Source organism: Zeugodacus cucurbitae, chromosome 2, assembly GCF_028554725.1.
Source record: "Zeugodacus cucurbitae isolate PBARC_wt_2022May chromosome 2, idZeuCucr1.2, whole genome shotgun sequence".
Classification (NCBI taxonomy): domain Eukaryota; kingdom Metazoa; phylum Arthropoda; class Insecta; order Diptera; family Tephritidae; genus Zeugodacus; species Zeugodacus cucurbitae.
Genome location: NC_071667.1, coordinates 32,476,748 through 32,491,426, shown reverse-complemented (window position 1 = coordinate 32,491,426; position 14,679 = coordinate 32,476,748). Strand labels below are relative to the sequence as shown.

Here is a 14,679-nt window from a genome sequence, read left to right as displayed (position 1 = left end):
TGGCATGTGTGGTTGATGGTTGCGGATGAGGTGCAGCGGGGAAGGAAATCGGATACTGGTGCAACAATGTGTGATGAGATCGGTTGCACACACGACATCGATCCGCTCTGCACTTGGAGACACATCTCTCTCTTACACATACAAAAATTAGGGTTAATGAATTTGGCTACTCTAACTACCGAGAATGCCACTTAACTACAAAATGTTAGCAATGTGTATGAATTGGTAAAAGCTGAAAAATTTTGCATGTGTAGTGGTGTATGAGTTAGCTCCGTCTTGTAGGGTATGCCTTCTATATGCTGCACTTGATAAATATTCGTTTCTTCTTGAAGTCATTTCGTATCCAGTTATTTATAGTTTCAGTTATATTTATTTTCACTTCTTACACTTTTAAGCACCAAAACAATAATGAAAATATCAACAGGCAGCAATATAACAACACCTCGTGTGAAAACAACCCTTGCAGCTGCATATAAAATACAAAAACCAGTTATACCAGTGTATTTGCTACCTACGTACCCATACCTTGCGCCACCTTTTTGCACATATCTTTTGAACCAGATAGAATATTTCAATGAAATAAAAACGAAATGTGAATTCGTTGTTACTCTACAAGTATATTATTATAAATTATATTATTTTGTTTTGCATTTATCAGGACAACAACAAAAACAAAAATCCACTTTTGCATGTCCTGACTTTATTTGCCCATATCGCTGGAACCAGTCATAGAAATCGGTTGAATAAGCATTAAAAAAACCGCAAAATAAGGTCCCGGGTACAAACGTATCCCGGGTGTGTGTTTACGTGGTATTTTCTGGGTGTGTGTTCTAGGGTTAATGTCCTTCTCTCCAGGGCCTGAAACCGCCGAACTGCGGTTTCATATGAGAATAGAAACTTTCGACATTTCTAAATGTTACAGTATGTCAAGAAATAGTTTACACATTGAAAATAAATACACTTTTTCACTTTCCGCAGCAAAATTTTTTACTTTTTACTTCAGTTCAACATATTTTTTGAATCAGGGATGGTTACTTACAGTATTTCAAGAGATGTGATGCAAAAAAAGCTGCGAAAGCAATGAAAAAACCAACCAAGAACAACGAAAAACAAAAATCATTGAATTTTGTTAGTGTCAAGAAAAACTTTACACACTTCGATTATTTTACTTGTTAAGCACGTGTTATACAATTAACCGTACTTCACCGTTACTTATTCTTCGTAAAGGCATTTACAATGTATTTGTCAATTAGTTGGTGATTAATTTTTGATTTTTTTCATACCTGAAGTACCCATTATTGTCTTTTTAATAATCCATCAAAAGGGTTTAGTTTGAAGAGATCCAACTATTGCCCCATAATCCCCAATGGGGTAAAAACGTTTGAGATCTAACAGCAATGTCTTCTTTAACCCTCTAAATAGTGTATAATGGCTAAAATTGATCGGAAAATATGGAAATACAAGAACCAAAGCCAGAAAAAGGCCCTAAATTATAAATAAGTGGACATGTACAGTGCTTCATGTCTCGAAAACTTGACCAAATTCCAAAAATTTCGATCAGTGTTCTTGCGAAAGAGTTCTAGGAAGAGTGCAATATTCAGATTTCTCATGAAACTGCGCGACAAAACATGCTACGACATGAACATGCACGAATATCTGCCAAAAAAAAAAAATGCTGTCTGCACCAAATGTAGAGAAACGTTTTTTGTTTGCTATTATTAAGTATATTTCTGAACCTGGGAACTACTGGGATGATGTCATATACTGGGACGAGAACAAGAAGATGTTATATTTCAACAATTGGTTAATTAGAGTACGAAACAAGGCATTATTTTCATTAGAAAGACACAACATCATTTCGATTATTTTTATAGCACATCTTGAAACATATGTATTCATGTCGTACCATGTTTTGTCGCGCAGTTTCATGAGAAATCTGAATATTGCAATAGTTGGATCTCTTCAAACTAAACCCTTTTCATGGATTATTAAAAAGACAATAATGGGTACTTCAGGTATGAAAAAATCAAAAATTAATCACCAACTAATTGACAAATACATTGTAAATGCCTTTGCGAAGAATAGGTAACGGTGAAGTACGGTTAATTGTATAACACGTGCTTAACAAGTAAAATAATCGAAGTGTGTAAAGTTTTCTTGGCACTAACAAAATTCAATGATTTTTGTTTTTCGTTGTTCTTGGTTGGTTTTTTCATTGCTTTCGCAGCTTTTTTTGCATCACATCTCTTGAAATACTGTAAGTAACCATCCCTGATTCAAAAAATATGTTGAACTGAAGTAAAAAGTAAAAAATTTTGCTGCGGAAAGTGAAAAAGTGTATTTATTTTCAATGTGTAAACTATTTCTTGACATACTGTAAGTAGAAAAACTAAACCAAAAAAATATTTACTTGAAAAGGGTCAATTACCAAGCATTAAAAATAAAAGAAACAAACACTAGAAACATGTGTAAAAGAAATTGAGCAAAAATTGGACATTCAATTAACGGGAAAAACACTAAGTACAGGTGAAATCGAACATTTTATACTCTCTAAATTGCGATTAATCATTTTATTTTATTAATACAGTGGAACTTCCATAACTCGACCTTCTATAAGTCGAATATCTCCATAACTCGAATTTTTGAATTGGCAATAGCATTTAGAAATCAAATATCATACAAATTTGCTGCCATCACTCAAACTTCTATAACTCGAAGTTCTCCATAACTCGAACTTTTGAATTGGCAATAGAAGTCAAATTTCATACAAATTTCCTTCCATAAATCGTACTTTTCGGCCAGGGCATAATACAAAATTTAAAATTTTTCTATCAAGGAACAATTTTAAAAGAGTCCCTCTATATCGTACGGAGGCGAACAAAATATATGATATTATACTTATAGATTGCATAAATCATGTAACAAAGACATGGGACACAGACGTTAACAGCCAAACAATAGCAAACTGCAACCAACAAAATTACAGAATGCATTAACGTATGTAAATAAAACTTCATGCGAAGTAAATAAATAAAACTGGGTATAAATCCAAATTTTACAGCTTTTTGAAAAATGCATGTTTTAATGAAAATTCTATAACTCATACACATAACACATATTCGTCATATATATGGTATAAAGTGCATTGAAAGTTAGTAACCTTAATATTAGGTACATGGGAGCTAGGTGAAGTTATGACCCGATTTTACCCATTTTTGTCACTGAGACATATTATTAGATGAAAAATATTCCCTATAAATTTTAAACTTATGATCTAATTTCGGTTTTTAGAAGGGCGATGCCACACTATAAATGCAGTATTTGTGCAAAGTTCAGTTCCGATATCTTCACTAGTGCTTACTTTATATATTGTAAAGTCAAGGATTCAGATTGACTTCACAGTTCCGGTATATAGAAGTAGGAGTTGTTATGAACCGATTTAGCCTTTTTTCACAACATATTATGGGGATGGCAGGAAAATATTATGAACCGCATTTCATTGAAATTGGTGGATTAGTTTCTGTGATATGGTGATATGGACCCATAAGTGGGAGGAGTCAATTTAAAATGTTGTATACCAATTTTAGTGCAGCACTTATATACCATCTTTGTAATGAAATTTCAGGTTTTTAAGGATTTTTCCTTACTGAATTAAAGCATTTTTAGTAGTTTTCAACATAACCTTTGTATGGGAGATGGGCGTGGTTATAATCCGATTAAAAGAAATAGTTTTAGAAAGTTTGGTTGATATACCTTTAGTAGTTTACGAAATATGTACAAAAATTACATCCAAATATGCCCCTTTACAGTGCGATCCTTTGTACCTAATTTTACTTTCATAGCTTTATTTATGGCTTAGTTATGGCACTTTATGCCTTTTCGTGTTCCTCCAATTTGGTGACGTAGCAATGGTCCGATTTAGCCGTCTTCGAAATCAATCTTCCTATGGTGCCAAGAAACACGTGTATCAAGTTTGCACAGACGGACAGACAGACAGATATCCGGATTTGAACTCTACTCGTCACCCTGATCACCAAGGCCGTAGCCAGGGGGGCCCCTAGGTCAGCGGCAAAGGACTATCAAAAAATTCTCATGCCCATACATTTTGAATGGCGCATACCGCAATAACGCGACGGCGACGCTGAGCGGTTGAAATTTTCTATTTTGACAGAGCGTTCCGAAGTAAAGTTGGCTGCGAAAAACAAAGTTTCTCTGTACAATAAATTTTCACATCAACAATTCAAGTAAACATTTTGATATTTGACGTAAAGTTGCCGCTTTTATTTAGGGATGGCAGTAACTGATAATAATATAATAAAAATGGACATTAGAACCTTTTGTAATAATACTACAAGTACGTAATAGTTGACTTAAGTTATTGCATTACACTTTTTAATGATACATATGTTCTTATTGCAGCGAGGTTGAAGAGGAGGCTGAGCTTAAATGATAGCAGCTCAAGTGAAGAGAGCCACGCGGCAGATATGACGGCGGATGATTGCCATGCCAACGATATTGGCAAATGGGTGGCTTTAGTCGGTACGATGAGTGAGGAGCAGAAAAAAGAACTGTTGTTTAGTTGTTGGAAGCCCGACCAAAATTATAATTTTTCAGCTGATGCAACACACTTGAAGAGAAAATTCAATTGGTCATGGTTAGATATATACAAACCATGGTTGGTGTACTCGCGCAGGCTAAAGGGCGCTTTTTGTCTTTATTGCGTGCTGTTTAAGCCTCTCAACAAACCTGGCGTAACTTCCTCGTTTGTTGTACGCCCTTTTATAAAATTTAAAAATGTGCATGAGTACTGCAAAGCTCATGCATCAAGCAGTTTGCTTAAAGAAGCTACGCAATCAGCAATGCCATTTTTAAATGAAACTCCTGTCGATTTGCAAATGCAACGGGGTCATGCAAAAAAATTGAACAAAATAAAAAAAAAATTATTAAATCCATTATAAATACAATTTTGTTTTGTGGAACGCATGATCTTCCTTTTCGTGGCAAAACGAATGATGAAGGCAAATCTAACAGATTTATAAAAGTTAAAAACTATATTTCATTATTTCACTTTTTCAAAGGTATTCTATATGATCTGCTTATGATGAGAGTATCAGTTGGTTTAATGCCTCATAAAAAGCAATTTGGAGGATGGCAAACAAAACGCAAAGTATACTAGTCCACAAATCCAAAATTAAATTTTGGACATTTCGGCGAAAGTAATTAAAAATTACATCTGCACAGATGTTAAGAAAGCGTCAGCGTACAGCATCTTAGCAGACGAGACAGCAGACATGGCTGGAAAGGAACAACTCTCGATAGGAATTCAATTTTTTGACAGCAGAAAAAAATTATCCGTGATGAATTTATTGGATTTATGGAATTAGATGCAATGGATGCAGCAACAATTGCAGCCAACATCAAAGGATTTGTGGAAGGTTTAAACTTAGATCCTGCTAAATGTGTTGGGCTTGGGTTTGATGGATGTGCTACTATGGCCGGCAATACTAGTGGGGTGCAAAAAATATTAAGAGGTACATTCCAAAAAAGTTGTTATATGTTGTTAATGACCTGAATTCAGTCTCTGAAATACGTAACATCATTTCCACCATAAAGGATGTAATTAATTTTTTCAAAGAGTCACCCCTTCGCAGAAGATACGCTCCGAATGTACATTCTTTTTGTGAAACACGCTGGTCGAAAAAGTACAAAAGCATCGCTGATTTTAAAAACTTCTATTGTGATATAATAGATGGATTGGAAAAACTAAGCACAGAAGGAAACGCTGGCCAAGAAAATTTGCATTCCAACTTCACAGTGCTGCAACTGAAAGCGTTTTTCTTATTTGTATGTTCATTATTGCCAAATATTACAGCATTCTCCAACCAGCAGTGAATATATTGCAAGCCAAGAACAATGATGTGATTAAATGTAGAGATCACATCAATAACATTTTAAATTTATTTGAGGAACATCGAGAGACATCTGCCAGCGAATTTGAAAAGATTTTTAGAGACTGTGAAAAGTTAGCTGAGAATTCATCGCTCAATATAAGTGTGCCCAGAGTCGTCGAGAAGCAAACAAAAAGATCAAGTCCTCCATTCACGACAACAGCAGAGTATTACCGCCGGGCAATTTTCATTCTATATTTGGACTCTTTAATAACATCTATTAGAGAACGATTTCCTAAAGAAAACACTCCAACTTTTGATCTCGCAGCCTTAAGTCCACTGCATATGAAAACTATCTCTCTAAGCGAATTTAATGAAAAAGATTTGCGTGCAAGCTCTTTTTACAATATAAAAGATATTGAAAATGAGCTTGAACTTTATTACAAATATTGGAAAGATAAGGAAGGAGATGAGTTAGATTTAATATGTGCTTACAATAGCTCAGATTTTTATCCGAGGATAAGGGAGGGACTTGAAATTCTGTTCGCAATTCCCTACACAACTGCCACTGTTGAACGGTCGTTCAGCACTCTCAGAAGAGTAAAGACATGGCTGAGAACAACAATGGGAGAGAATCGGTTGAATGGTAATAAAAGCAAACATTTTTTATTAATAATTAAGTACGTAAATTTTATTTTTTTCAGGCCCCACCGGGCTTTAGTCAAAGAGAATCAAGCGGAAATGGAAACGAAAATTCTGGAGGAGTTTTCAGCGAATCCAAGAAAACTTTTATTAGCATGAAAGGTATAAAAATTATATAAAAAACTTACTGGAATTAAAAATTTTTTTTCAGCCCCACCCTACATGCGGACCTGGCTACGCCCTTGCTGATCACTTTGGTATATATAAAACTCTATATCTAACTCGTTTAGTTTTGGGTGTTACATACAACCGTTATACCCCTGACAGACGGCGCGGTTAATTCGGTTTACTAACTCCCATTTAATCCTCAAAATTTTAGAAAGTTAGTGGGAATTCGTGTCATTTTCGTTGGCAACATTGTTAAACATGGCCGCTTTTTATCTATTGTGAATGAAAATGTTCAATACTGACAGCTGGTTTTCAATGTAAACAAAAGGAAAAAGTAAAGAAAAAGTAAACAAGCAAAAGTAAGAACATTGTAATATTTAGTGCTGAATAAAATAATATTATTTTTCAAATTATAGATGACTTTAAGAAAGCAGAGATCCGGATGGTCACTCAGTGATGAAATTGAGCTAATTGATAGGTGAGAAGCGCATTCCCAAGATCTTCGCAAGGCAAAGAGGAACGCGCATATTTATCAAAATATGGCCCAGGAAATGGGCAATAGATACACGGGTGAGGAGATTCACTGCAAAGTGAAGAATTTGGCCAAGGAAATACAGGTTAGTTTAACTAAAAAAATTAATGACATGTCATTATATACATATATTGAAATCCAACAGAGAAGAAAAGACTAAAATGGGCCCATCTGGCGGTAGCCCTTCTGAATGGAAACACTACCAGGCAGTGCATCGAATCATCGGGTCCACAGCCGTAAATTCCACGACGTGCATGTCGTCCTATCATATGGTAAACAAATCATTTTCTATTAATTTATTCATTTCATTTATTTCATATGTATTTTCATTTAATTTTTTAGAATTCGTTATCTATTCAAACGCCTCAGCAACCATCCGCAACCTCTGCACTGCCAGCTCCGTCATGTGTGGTGTCGTCACCAACGTTCATGTTGGCGTCTCCATCACCTCCACTACCGTCTCCATCGCCTTCGCTACCGTAGTCATCACCTTCTGTACCGTCGTCATCACCTTCTCTACCGTCGCCATCACCTTCTCTACCGTCGCCATCACCTTCGTTGTCATCGCCATCACCATCATCTCCACCAATACCGTCGTCAACTGAAAGGAAGCGCAATTACAATGGTGAAATGGTGAGAATTATGAAAGAGCAGACAGAAATATTGAAATCGAGTGCAGACGAAGCCAAGGTAGTGAATGATGAGATTATTGGTGCGATTCGTGATCACAACCGAATGACGGAGAGGTTTTTAAATATGATGGAGAAACTAACAGAAAAACTTTAAGTCCTTCTCCTTTCTTTTAATTTTTAATTATGATTTTCTTAATATATGTGAAATGGATTATTTTATGAAATATGAATTTAAAATAAAGATTTTGTTTTTTAAATCATTAAATTGTGTAATTATGTGTACTAAAATTTTGGAAAATATGGAAATGCTGTTGATATAGATTAATATGTTTTCTAGTACTCTTCTATAAATATATAAATTATAGAGATACTTACCAAAACTCAAAGATATTGCATTTCTAATTGCCGATGCTGTTACATCATTTTCCCCAACTCTTGTGGTGTGACGTGGTTGATTTTCTTTGGTTCTTCCTGCTGTATCTTGAATCCACGAAGAAGGCATGTCATCATTTTCAATTTTTAAAAAATTGTGTAAAAAGTCCAGTACAATTTCTCCAACTGTAGTGCGTCCTACGCCAAATAAACTGGCAACAGTTCGATATTCTGCAGACGAACCTAATGCATATAAGGCAATAGCCACTCTTTTTTCAACAGGAATGCAAAGTCTCATGTTATTGTTTTCCTTTTCTATTTCCTTAACTTTTTGGCAAAGTTTTATAAAAGCTTTTTTGTTTAGGCGAAAATTTTCCTTAAACCTCATGTCGTCCATCTTTGCCACATCGTACTCTCAAAAAGTGCCATTGCGTTCCTTTTAATTATGGCATATGAGGAATATATAAATATATATTATCGAAATACAATATACTAAACTTACAAATTTCCATGCCCTTCTTTGGCGTGTCTGGAAAATCGCCACTGCATTACTAGTTTGTACTATCGTTTGTTGCATTTCATTAATGAATCTCCTATTCCGATGGAGTTTTAGAAGTAGTGTATTTAATTGTTTTTGTATTAAAAAGTGGTTTTGAACCATTTGGACTGCTAACAACCTTAATATTCGCCGTCTTTCCATTTTTATTGTTTCACTGTATCACTCTGAAAATATTATAATTATGACAATCAGCTGTTTATGAGAGTTTATAACTCGCTTTGCTGCCGTCTGTCACCCACAAAATTGGAACTGATTAAAAGCGCAGTTAATCCGAATTACTTTTGCCGTCTGTCAGGCGTATTATGTGAACAAAACTATTATACTCTCGTAGCAACTTTGTGGTTATACCATTTTGGAACCCAGGATCTGCACAAAATATTAAATATCAAGAATGATAGATGACAAGATTACGACAGGCTGAGCGTTCACGACCAACGAATGGGAATAGGCAACAGAAGAAATGTCAAATGGAAAACGGAAATGCTATGTACAGTGAAACAAATTGAACATGAAATAGATACAATATCACTTTAGTTAAAAATATGTAAATACTAAATAATATATACTAAAAAATAATTAATAAATCGTAAATAAATATTTTAAAATATTCGTCAACCTAAAAAATCGTATATTTTTCACTTATTTTTTATAAAATAGTAAAGCACTACCGATCACTTCGATTGTTTGTTTTGGTTTGAACCCTCTGCACTACGTCATCATTTATATATACATACATCCAGGTACTACACACTTCATTTTAACGAGTAAATATATTTTTCACTTAGAATTTTAAACAATAATTAAGCACTTGACTTCAGCTCTTTGATTTGGTTTTATTGTTTTGTACCACAGTGCAATTTTGTTCTGCTCGCGTGTTCGTGGTCGTGAAACTTGTCACTCAACAGGAACTCAAAACTCAAAATAACTAACTGTAAACGCCTGTCGTAATCTTGTCTTCTATCGTTCTTGATTAAATATAGTCAAATTTTATCAATGTAACTGAGGGCACCACTATGTGTTTCTTTCACTCTTCAAAAAAATAATAAACCAACCAACAGATGCTAGTATCATCAAACCTATGCATTTATTATTAATTATATAAAAATAATAATTATTAAGAATACAAACCTGTATAGTTTATTATCCTGACTTGTTAAATTTGCTTTATGCTGTTGATAACATTTTGAATAATATTTCTTTGTGGCACAAAATATTTAGCCATGATTCCTTTTTAGTGTACGCGGGTCAACTATAAAGCAGCTGCTACATAGCTCGCGAATGCGAATGCGAATGTTTGACAGTTGAGTTGAATACACATGTTCTTATGAGATGAGCTACATAGCTTTCGCATGTTTTCGCAACCAAATCTCCGAAATTCGAACTCGGACTCGAAGACGCACAGAAGTTGAAAATTTTCAACTTTCATGCGCTAACACAGCAACCTTCACATTCTTGAGAATAGCAACCAATATTATGTTACTTACTATCTTGCGTGTTTTAATTATTTAAGCCCGTTTTCTTCGCTAAAATATAAGTATTTTGTGAAATATAATATTTATTAGTTTATTAATAATATATTTATCAAATATTTAAAGTAATTTTTAAAGATAAGTGTAATGAAGTTTTAATAAACTAGGTAAACAGTTTAAATTTTCCTTTCTTTGCTTAATTCAAGGTATTCTATGAACACTGCTAATAAAAATCACTAAAAATTTAATATCCTTGCCCATGTAATTAGATCGTTTTAAAACTCGCAAATAAAAATTGAGTATGTGTATCACCTTGTACACAGCTGTCAACGCATTTAAAAGCGCATTTATGTAGTTGCTCGAAATAAACGCAGTCGAGCGCATTCTTTCACTTTCGCATTCGAATTCGCGAGCTATGTCGTTTGAGCTTAAGAGCTAAACTACATAGCTCGCGAATGCGAATGCGAACGTTTGACAGTTGAGTTGAATACACATGTTCTTATGAGATGAGCTACATAGCTTTCGCATGTTTTCGCAACCAAATCTCCGAAATTCGAACTCGGACTTGAAGACGCACAGAAGTTGAAAATTTTCAACTTTCATGCGCTAACACAGCAACCTTCACATTCTTGAGAATAGCAACCAATATTATGTTACCTACTATCTTGCGTGTTTTAATTATTTAAGCCCGTTTTCTTCGCTAAAATATAAGTATTTTGTGAAATATAATATTTATTAGTTTATTAATAATATATTTATCAAATATTTAAAGTAATTTTTAAAGATAAGGTGTGATGAAGTTTTAAAAAACTAGGTAGACAGTTTAAATTTTCCTTTCTTTGCTTAATTCAAGGTATTCTATGAACACTGCTAATAAAAATCACTAAAAATTGAATATCCTTGTCCATGTTAATTAGTTCGTTTTCAAACATGCAAATAAAAATTGAGTATGTGTATCACCTTGTACACAGCTGTCAACGCATTCAAAAGCGCATTTATGTAGTTGCTCGAAATAAACGCAGTCGAGCGCATTCTTTCGCTTTCGCATTCGCATTCGCGAGCTATGTCGTTTAAGCTTAAGGCAGCCTGCTTGTTTTTATGCATCGTTCAAACCAAGCAAGATGAGATCAAACAGAAGCAGCGAGTAAAAGCAAACACATCAAATTTTATTATGCATACGACAAGCACCTTTTACTAAAAAAATCGAGTCCGAGTTCAAGCTCACGTTTTATGCATGAGGCCCACTGTTTCTACTCCTACCATAATTATCGAATATTTCAATGCATGGAGCCCGATATGGGGATCTCCCTCCCCTAACGTAAGGGATGTAATAATAGAAGATGTTATACTTTAGCAGATCTTCATAATAGCGACCATTTTCCGATAATAACTACTTTCATCACACCGATACAATATATCATCCATCCACCATCAAACCGAGATCAAAATTCCTTACATATAAAGCCGATTGGTTTAAATATCACTCCCTTATTAACTCATTAACAAATGCTAAATTATTCTTAACGAATGTAAATGCAGAAGCATCAAATATAAAAACAATCATCCGTTCCGCTGCTCATACAACCATTCCCCAAACCAACACTAGACAATTTACCGCTGTATAGTTGTTTTAAGGAACACTAAATAAGCATTTTGGTCTGCATTTAAACAAAATAGAACAACTGAGAATTTAATTAGATACAAAAAAGCAAACTTCAATTTCAGAAGACAACTAAAATCTGCAAAAAGAAAAACCCTTGAACAACTAACAGCTAATATAAAACCGACTTCAAGCCCTAAAAAAATATGGTGAAACATTAAAGCTCTTTCAGGTGGTTACAATCAAAACAGAAATATATGATCCCCAACACATTGAAGAAAATTTTGCAGAATCATGGTCCATCCCCGTGTTTTGAAGCTACATTGATAGAAGCTTCCATTACACTAGATGAACTATAATTTCCTACCCCCTCTTAAAAAGCCTTTCACTTTCCTTAAAAATTAGATCAATTACTCTATAGAATAACATAATAGTAAAAGGTATAATCCCTCAAAACTGGAAAAAACCTGTAATTATTATTAATTATCCCTAAACTCCTCAATCGCAGACTTCAGACCAATTTCTTTAATACCCTGTATGGCAAAAGTTTTGGAAAAATTATTTCAAAGAGAATCATGTGGTATGTCAAACTAAAGAGTTTGATAAGCCCCAATCAGTTCGCTTTTCAAAGTGGTATTGGTGTCATTGACCCTCTACTTTACTTACAAATCGCCATAACTCTACTATTTACCTCTTACATAATTGCATACCACAAGGATCTCCTCTCTAAACTACGCTATTTATTTTTACCAACTAAGCATCCTATTAGCATCAAAATGTTATATAGACCATCTATTTATACTGACGATGTCTTAATATTTTCGACTCTAAAAGATTTGAACGAAGTTAAAATTACTTTTACGAATATTCTAACCGACATAATGGAGTGGTCTAAAACGTCAGGAACCAAGGTTTCTGCAACCAAAAGTTCAATAACTCACATTTGCAGAAAAAGAAAATGCTCCCTTCCAAAACGTTCCCTTGATAACAACCAAAGCCCACACATTAACACTTTACGAATACTTTGAATACTTCTTGATAAAAAAACTAACTTTTAAGGAACATTGTAAATCAGGGGTGTTGTGAAATCCAAGACAGATTTGCTGAATATCAGAATGGCAAACCAATTCTGATTTTCAATCGTGTCACAGAATCTGATTGGATTTTCATCTTTTCGAACATGGACAAAACCAATATTCGAATCAGCTGTGTCACAATTTATTCATGAGATAAAGTTGACAAAAATAAAAATTTTGGAGTTTTTGTAAATTTTAAGCCCGTAATTGGTTGAAAATATTCAATAAAAAGAAAAAAGTGCTTAAAATGAGTGGAGCTATAGTTGCTTTTTTTATTGGAGCAAGAAAGCAGCGAAAAAGTAAAAAGAAGGATTTTTCGTGATCGTAGTAATCCCTTTGACGTTCCAGAGGAATCGTAGGTAAAATTTATTTTTCATAGTAAAAAGTATATTTTGTAACATCAGTTCTTGTTACTTTGCAGATTTACAGCTCAATATAGATTGAATAAAAATGCATTTTTAATGGTTTTAAGTACCATATCACCAAATGAAATAAATATATATAAATGAAATTTCTGAGGACAATGGTTTTTCAACGGATATTGGAATAATGCCAAATGAAGGCCGCAGAATAAGAGAAGAGCAAATATTTTGTAATTCTAATTCTAATTACAGTCGACTCTCGTTAATTCAAACCTGCGATAATTCGAACCTCTCTATAACTCAAAGTTATTACTAAATCTCTTTATATTTCGAACTAAATCAATACATTTTCATACACTTGGTAATTCGAACGAAAAAATCATTGCTATTTAACAAAACGACGCGTTAATTCGAACTCATCAGCGTCCAACACTCGACAATTCAAAGTTGTAGAGAGAAGACGCGGAAAGATTGTAAGTACATTTTGCGACAACTTCAAACTTGTATCAAGATACACGAGCCTTTGTTTTTGTTATGATTAGTTTGACTATTAAACAGCGAATAAAAAAACAGCGGCTACGCTGGCTGGGTCATGTTGTTCGAATGGATGAAAGTGCCCCAGCTCTGAAAGTTTTCGATGCAGTACCCGCTGGTGGAAGCCGAGGAAGAGGGAGACCTCCACTCCGGTGGAAGGACCAGGTGGAGAAGGACCTGTCTTCACTTGGTATTACCAATTGGCGCCAAACCGCCAAAAGGAGAGATGCGTGGCGCACTGTTGTGGACTCGGCTATAACCGCGTAAGCGGTTTCTACGCCAGTTAAGAAGAAGAAGAAGTTTGACTATTTGACGCACACACTTCTCACGAATTGGTTTGTTTAGTTATTCAGTTACTGTTACTCTTTCGTTGGTATGCAGATTAAAAGTTAGCGTTAGTTATGATCCCTATAAAGTATTTATATATGCTTGACGATTGCTGAAAAGAAAAAGTTAATCGAAAAAGTAGAAGAAACTGAGAAGAAGAGTGATGTCGCAAAAAAATTTTTAGCAATAGAGCCATTAGTTGACATCAGCCGGGTGAGTTTTTCTGATTTTGTTCAAGTGGATGAAAATGTTGCTGTCTCAGGTTCACTAACCGATGGCGAAATTTTATCTGCGACAGATACTCAAAGTAAAGATGAAGATGAGGACGATACATCGGAACCTTTGGCACAGGTGTCAGTTAAGGAAGCAAGATCCTCATTGGATACCTTACAAAGCTTCTGTCTACAAAACGAAAGTGATGAAAAAGCATTTCAGGCATTTTTTCTCTTAAAAAAAAGTTATTGAGCAGTGTGCAGCAGAATTGTGCTTTAAAGCTAACCAGTATAACAAAGTTCTTT

General features: G+C 34.5%; 1 protein-coding gene and 1 long non-coding RNA gene across 6 annotated transcripts; one reads left to right on the top strand and one right to left on the bottom strand.

Annotated features, from left to right (window-relative positions):
* Nucleotides 1-1,313: 1,313 nt before the first annotated feature.
* On the top strand, nt 1,314-7,712 carry LOC114805095 (uncharacterized). 4 transcript variants are annotated; one of them, XR_008472808.1, is made up of 9 exons: nt 1,314-1,813; nt 1,875-2,015; nt 4,420-6,534; nt 6,593-6,692; nt 6,742-6,787; nt 6,910-7,057; nt 7,115-7,315; nt 7,376-7,502; nt 7,573-7,712. It is a non-coding gene; the product is annotated as an uncharacterized LOC114805095 (long non-coding RNA). The 4 variants fall into 4 exon arrangements; XR_008472809.1 differs by having other exon boundaries at nt 1,314-2,015; nt 4,420-5,531; nt 5,636-6,534; XR_008472806.1 differs by having other exon boundaries at nt 1,316-2,015.
* On the bottom strand, nt 7,596-10,331 carry LOC105220123 (prostatic spermine-binding protein-like). 2 transcript variants are annotated; one of them, XM_054235926.1, is made up of 4 exons: nt 9,922-10,331; nt 8,737-8,957; nt 8,238-8,670; nt 7,596-7,831 (listed from the first exon to the last, which is right to left on the bottom strand). In XM_054235926.1, the coding sequence occupies exons 3-4, from the start codon at nt 8,629-8,631 to the stop codon at nt 7,596-7,598; spliced, it is 630 nt and encodes a 209-aa protein (XP_054091901.1). In that variant the 5' UTR covers nt 8,632-8,670; nt 8,737-8,957; nt 9,922-10,331. The 2 variants fall into 2 exon arrangements, with proteins under 2 accessions (XP_054091901.1, XP_011194841.3); XM_011196539.3 differs by lacking the exon at nt 9,922-10,331 and having other exon boundaries at nt 8,737-9,874.
* Between the last annotated feature and the right edge of the window lie 4,348 nt (nt 10,332-14,679).

Excerpts from the sequence above, each read along its gene's own strand:
- LOC105220123 (XM_054235926.1), bottom strand. The coding sequence starts at position 8,631 with ATGGACGACATGAGGTTTAAGGAAAATTTTCGCCTAAACAAAAAAGCT. Across the intron at positions 7,832-8,237 it reads TGCAATATCTTTGAGTTTTG|TTGACGACGGTATTGGTGGA; the intron begins GTAAGTATCTCT and ends GCTTCCTTTCAG.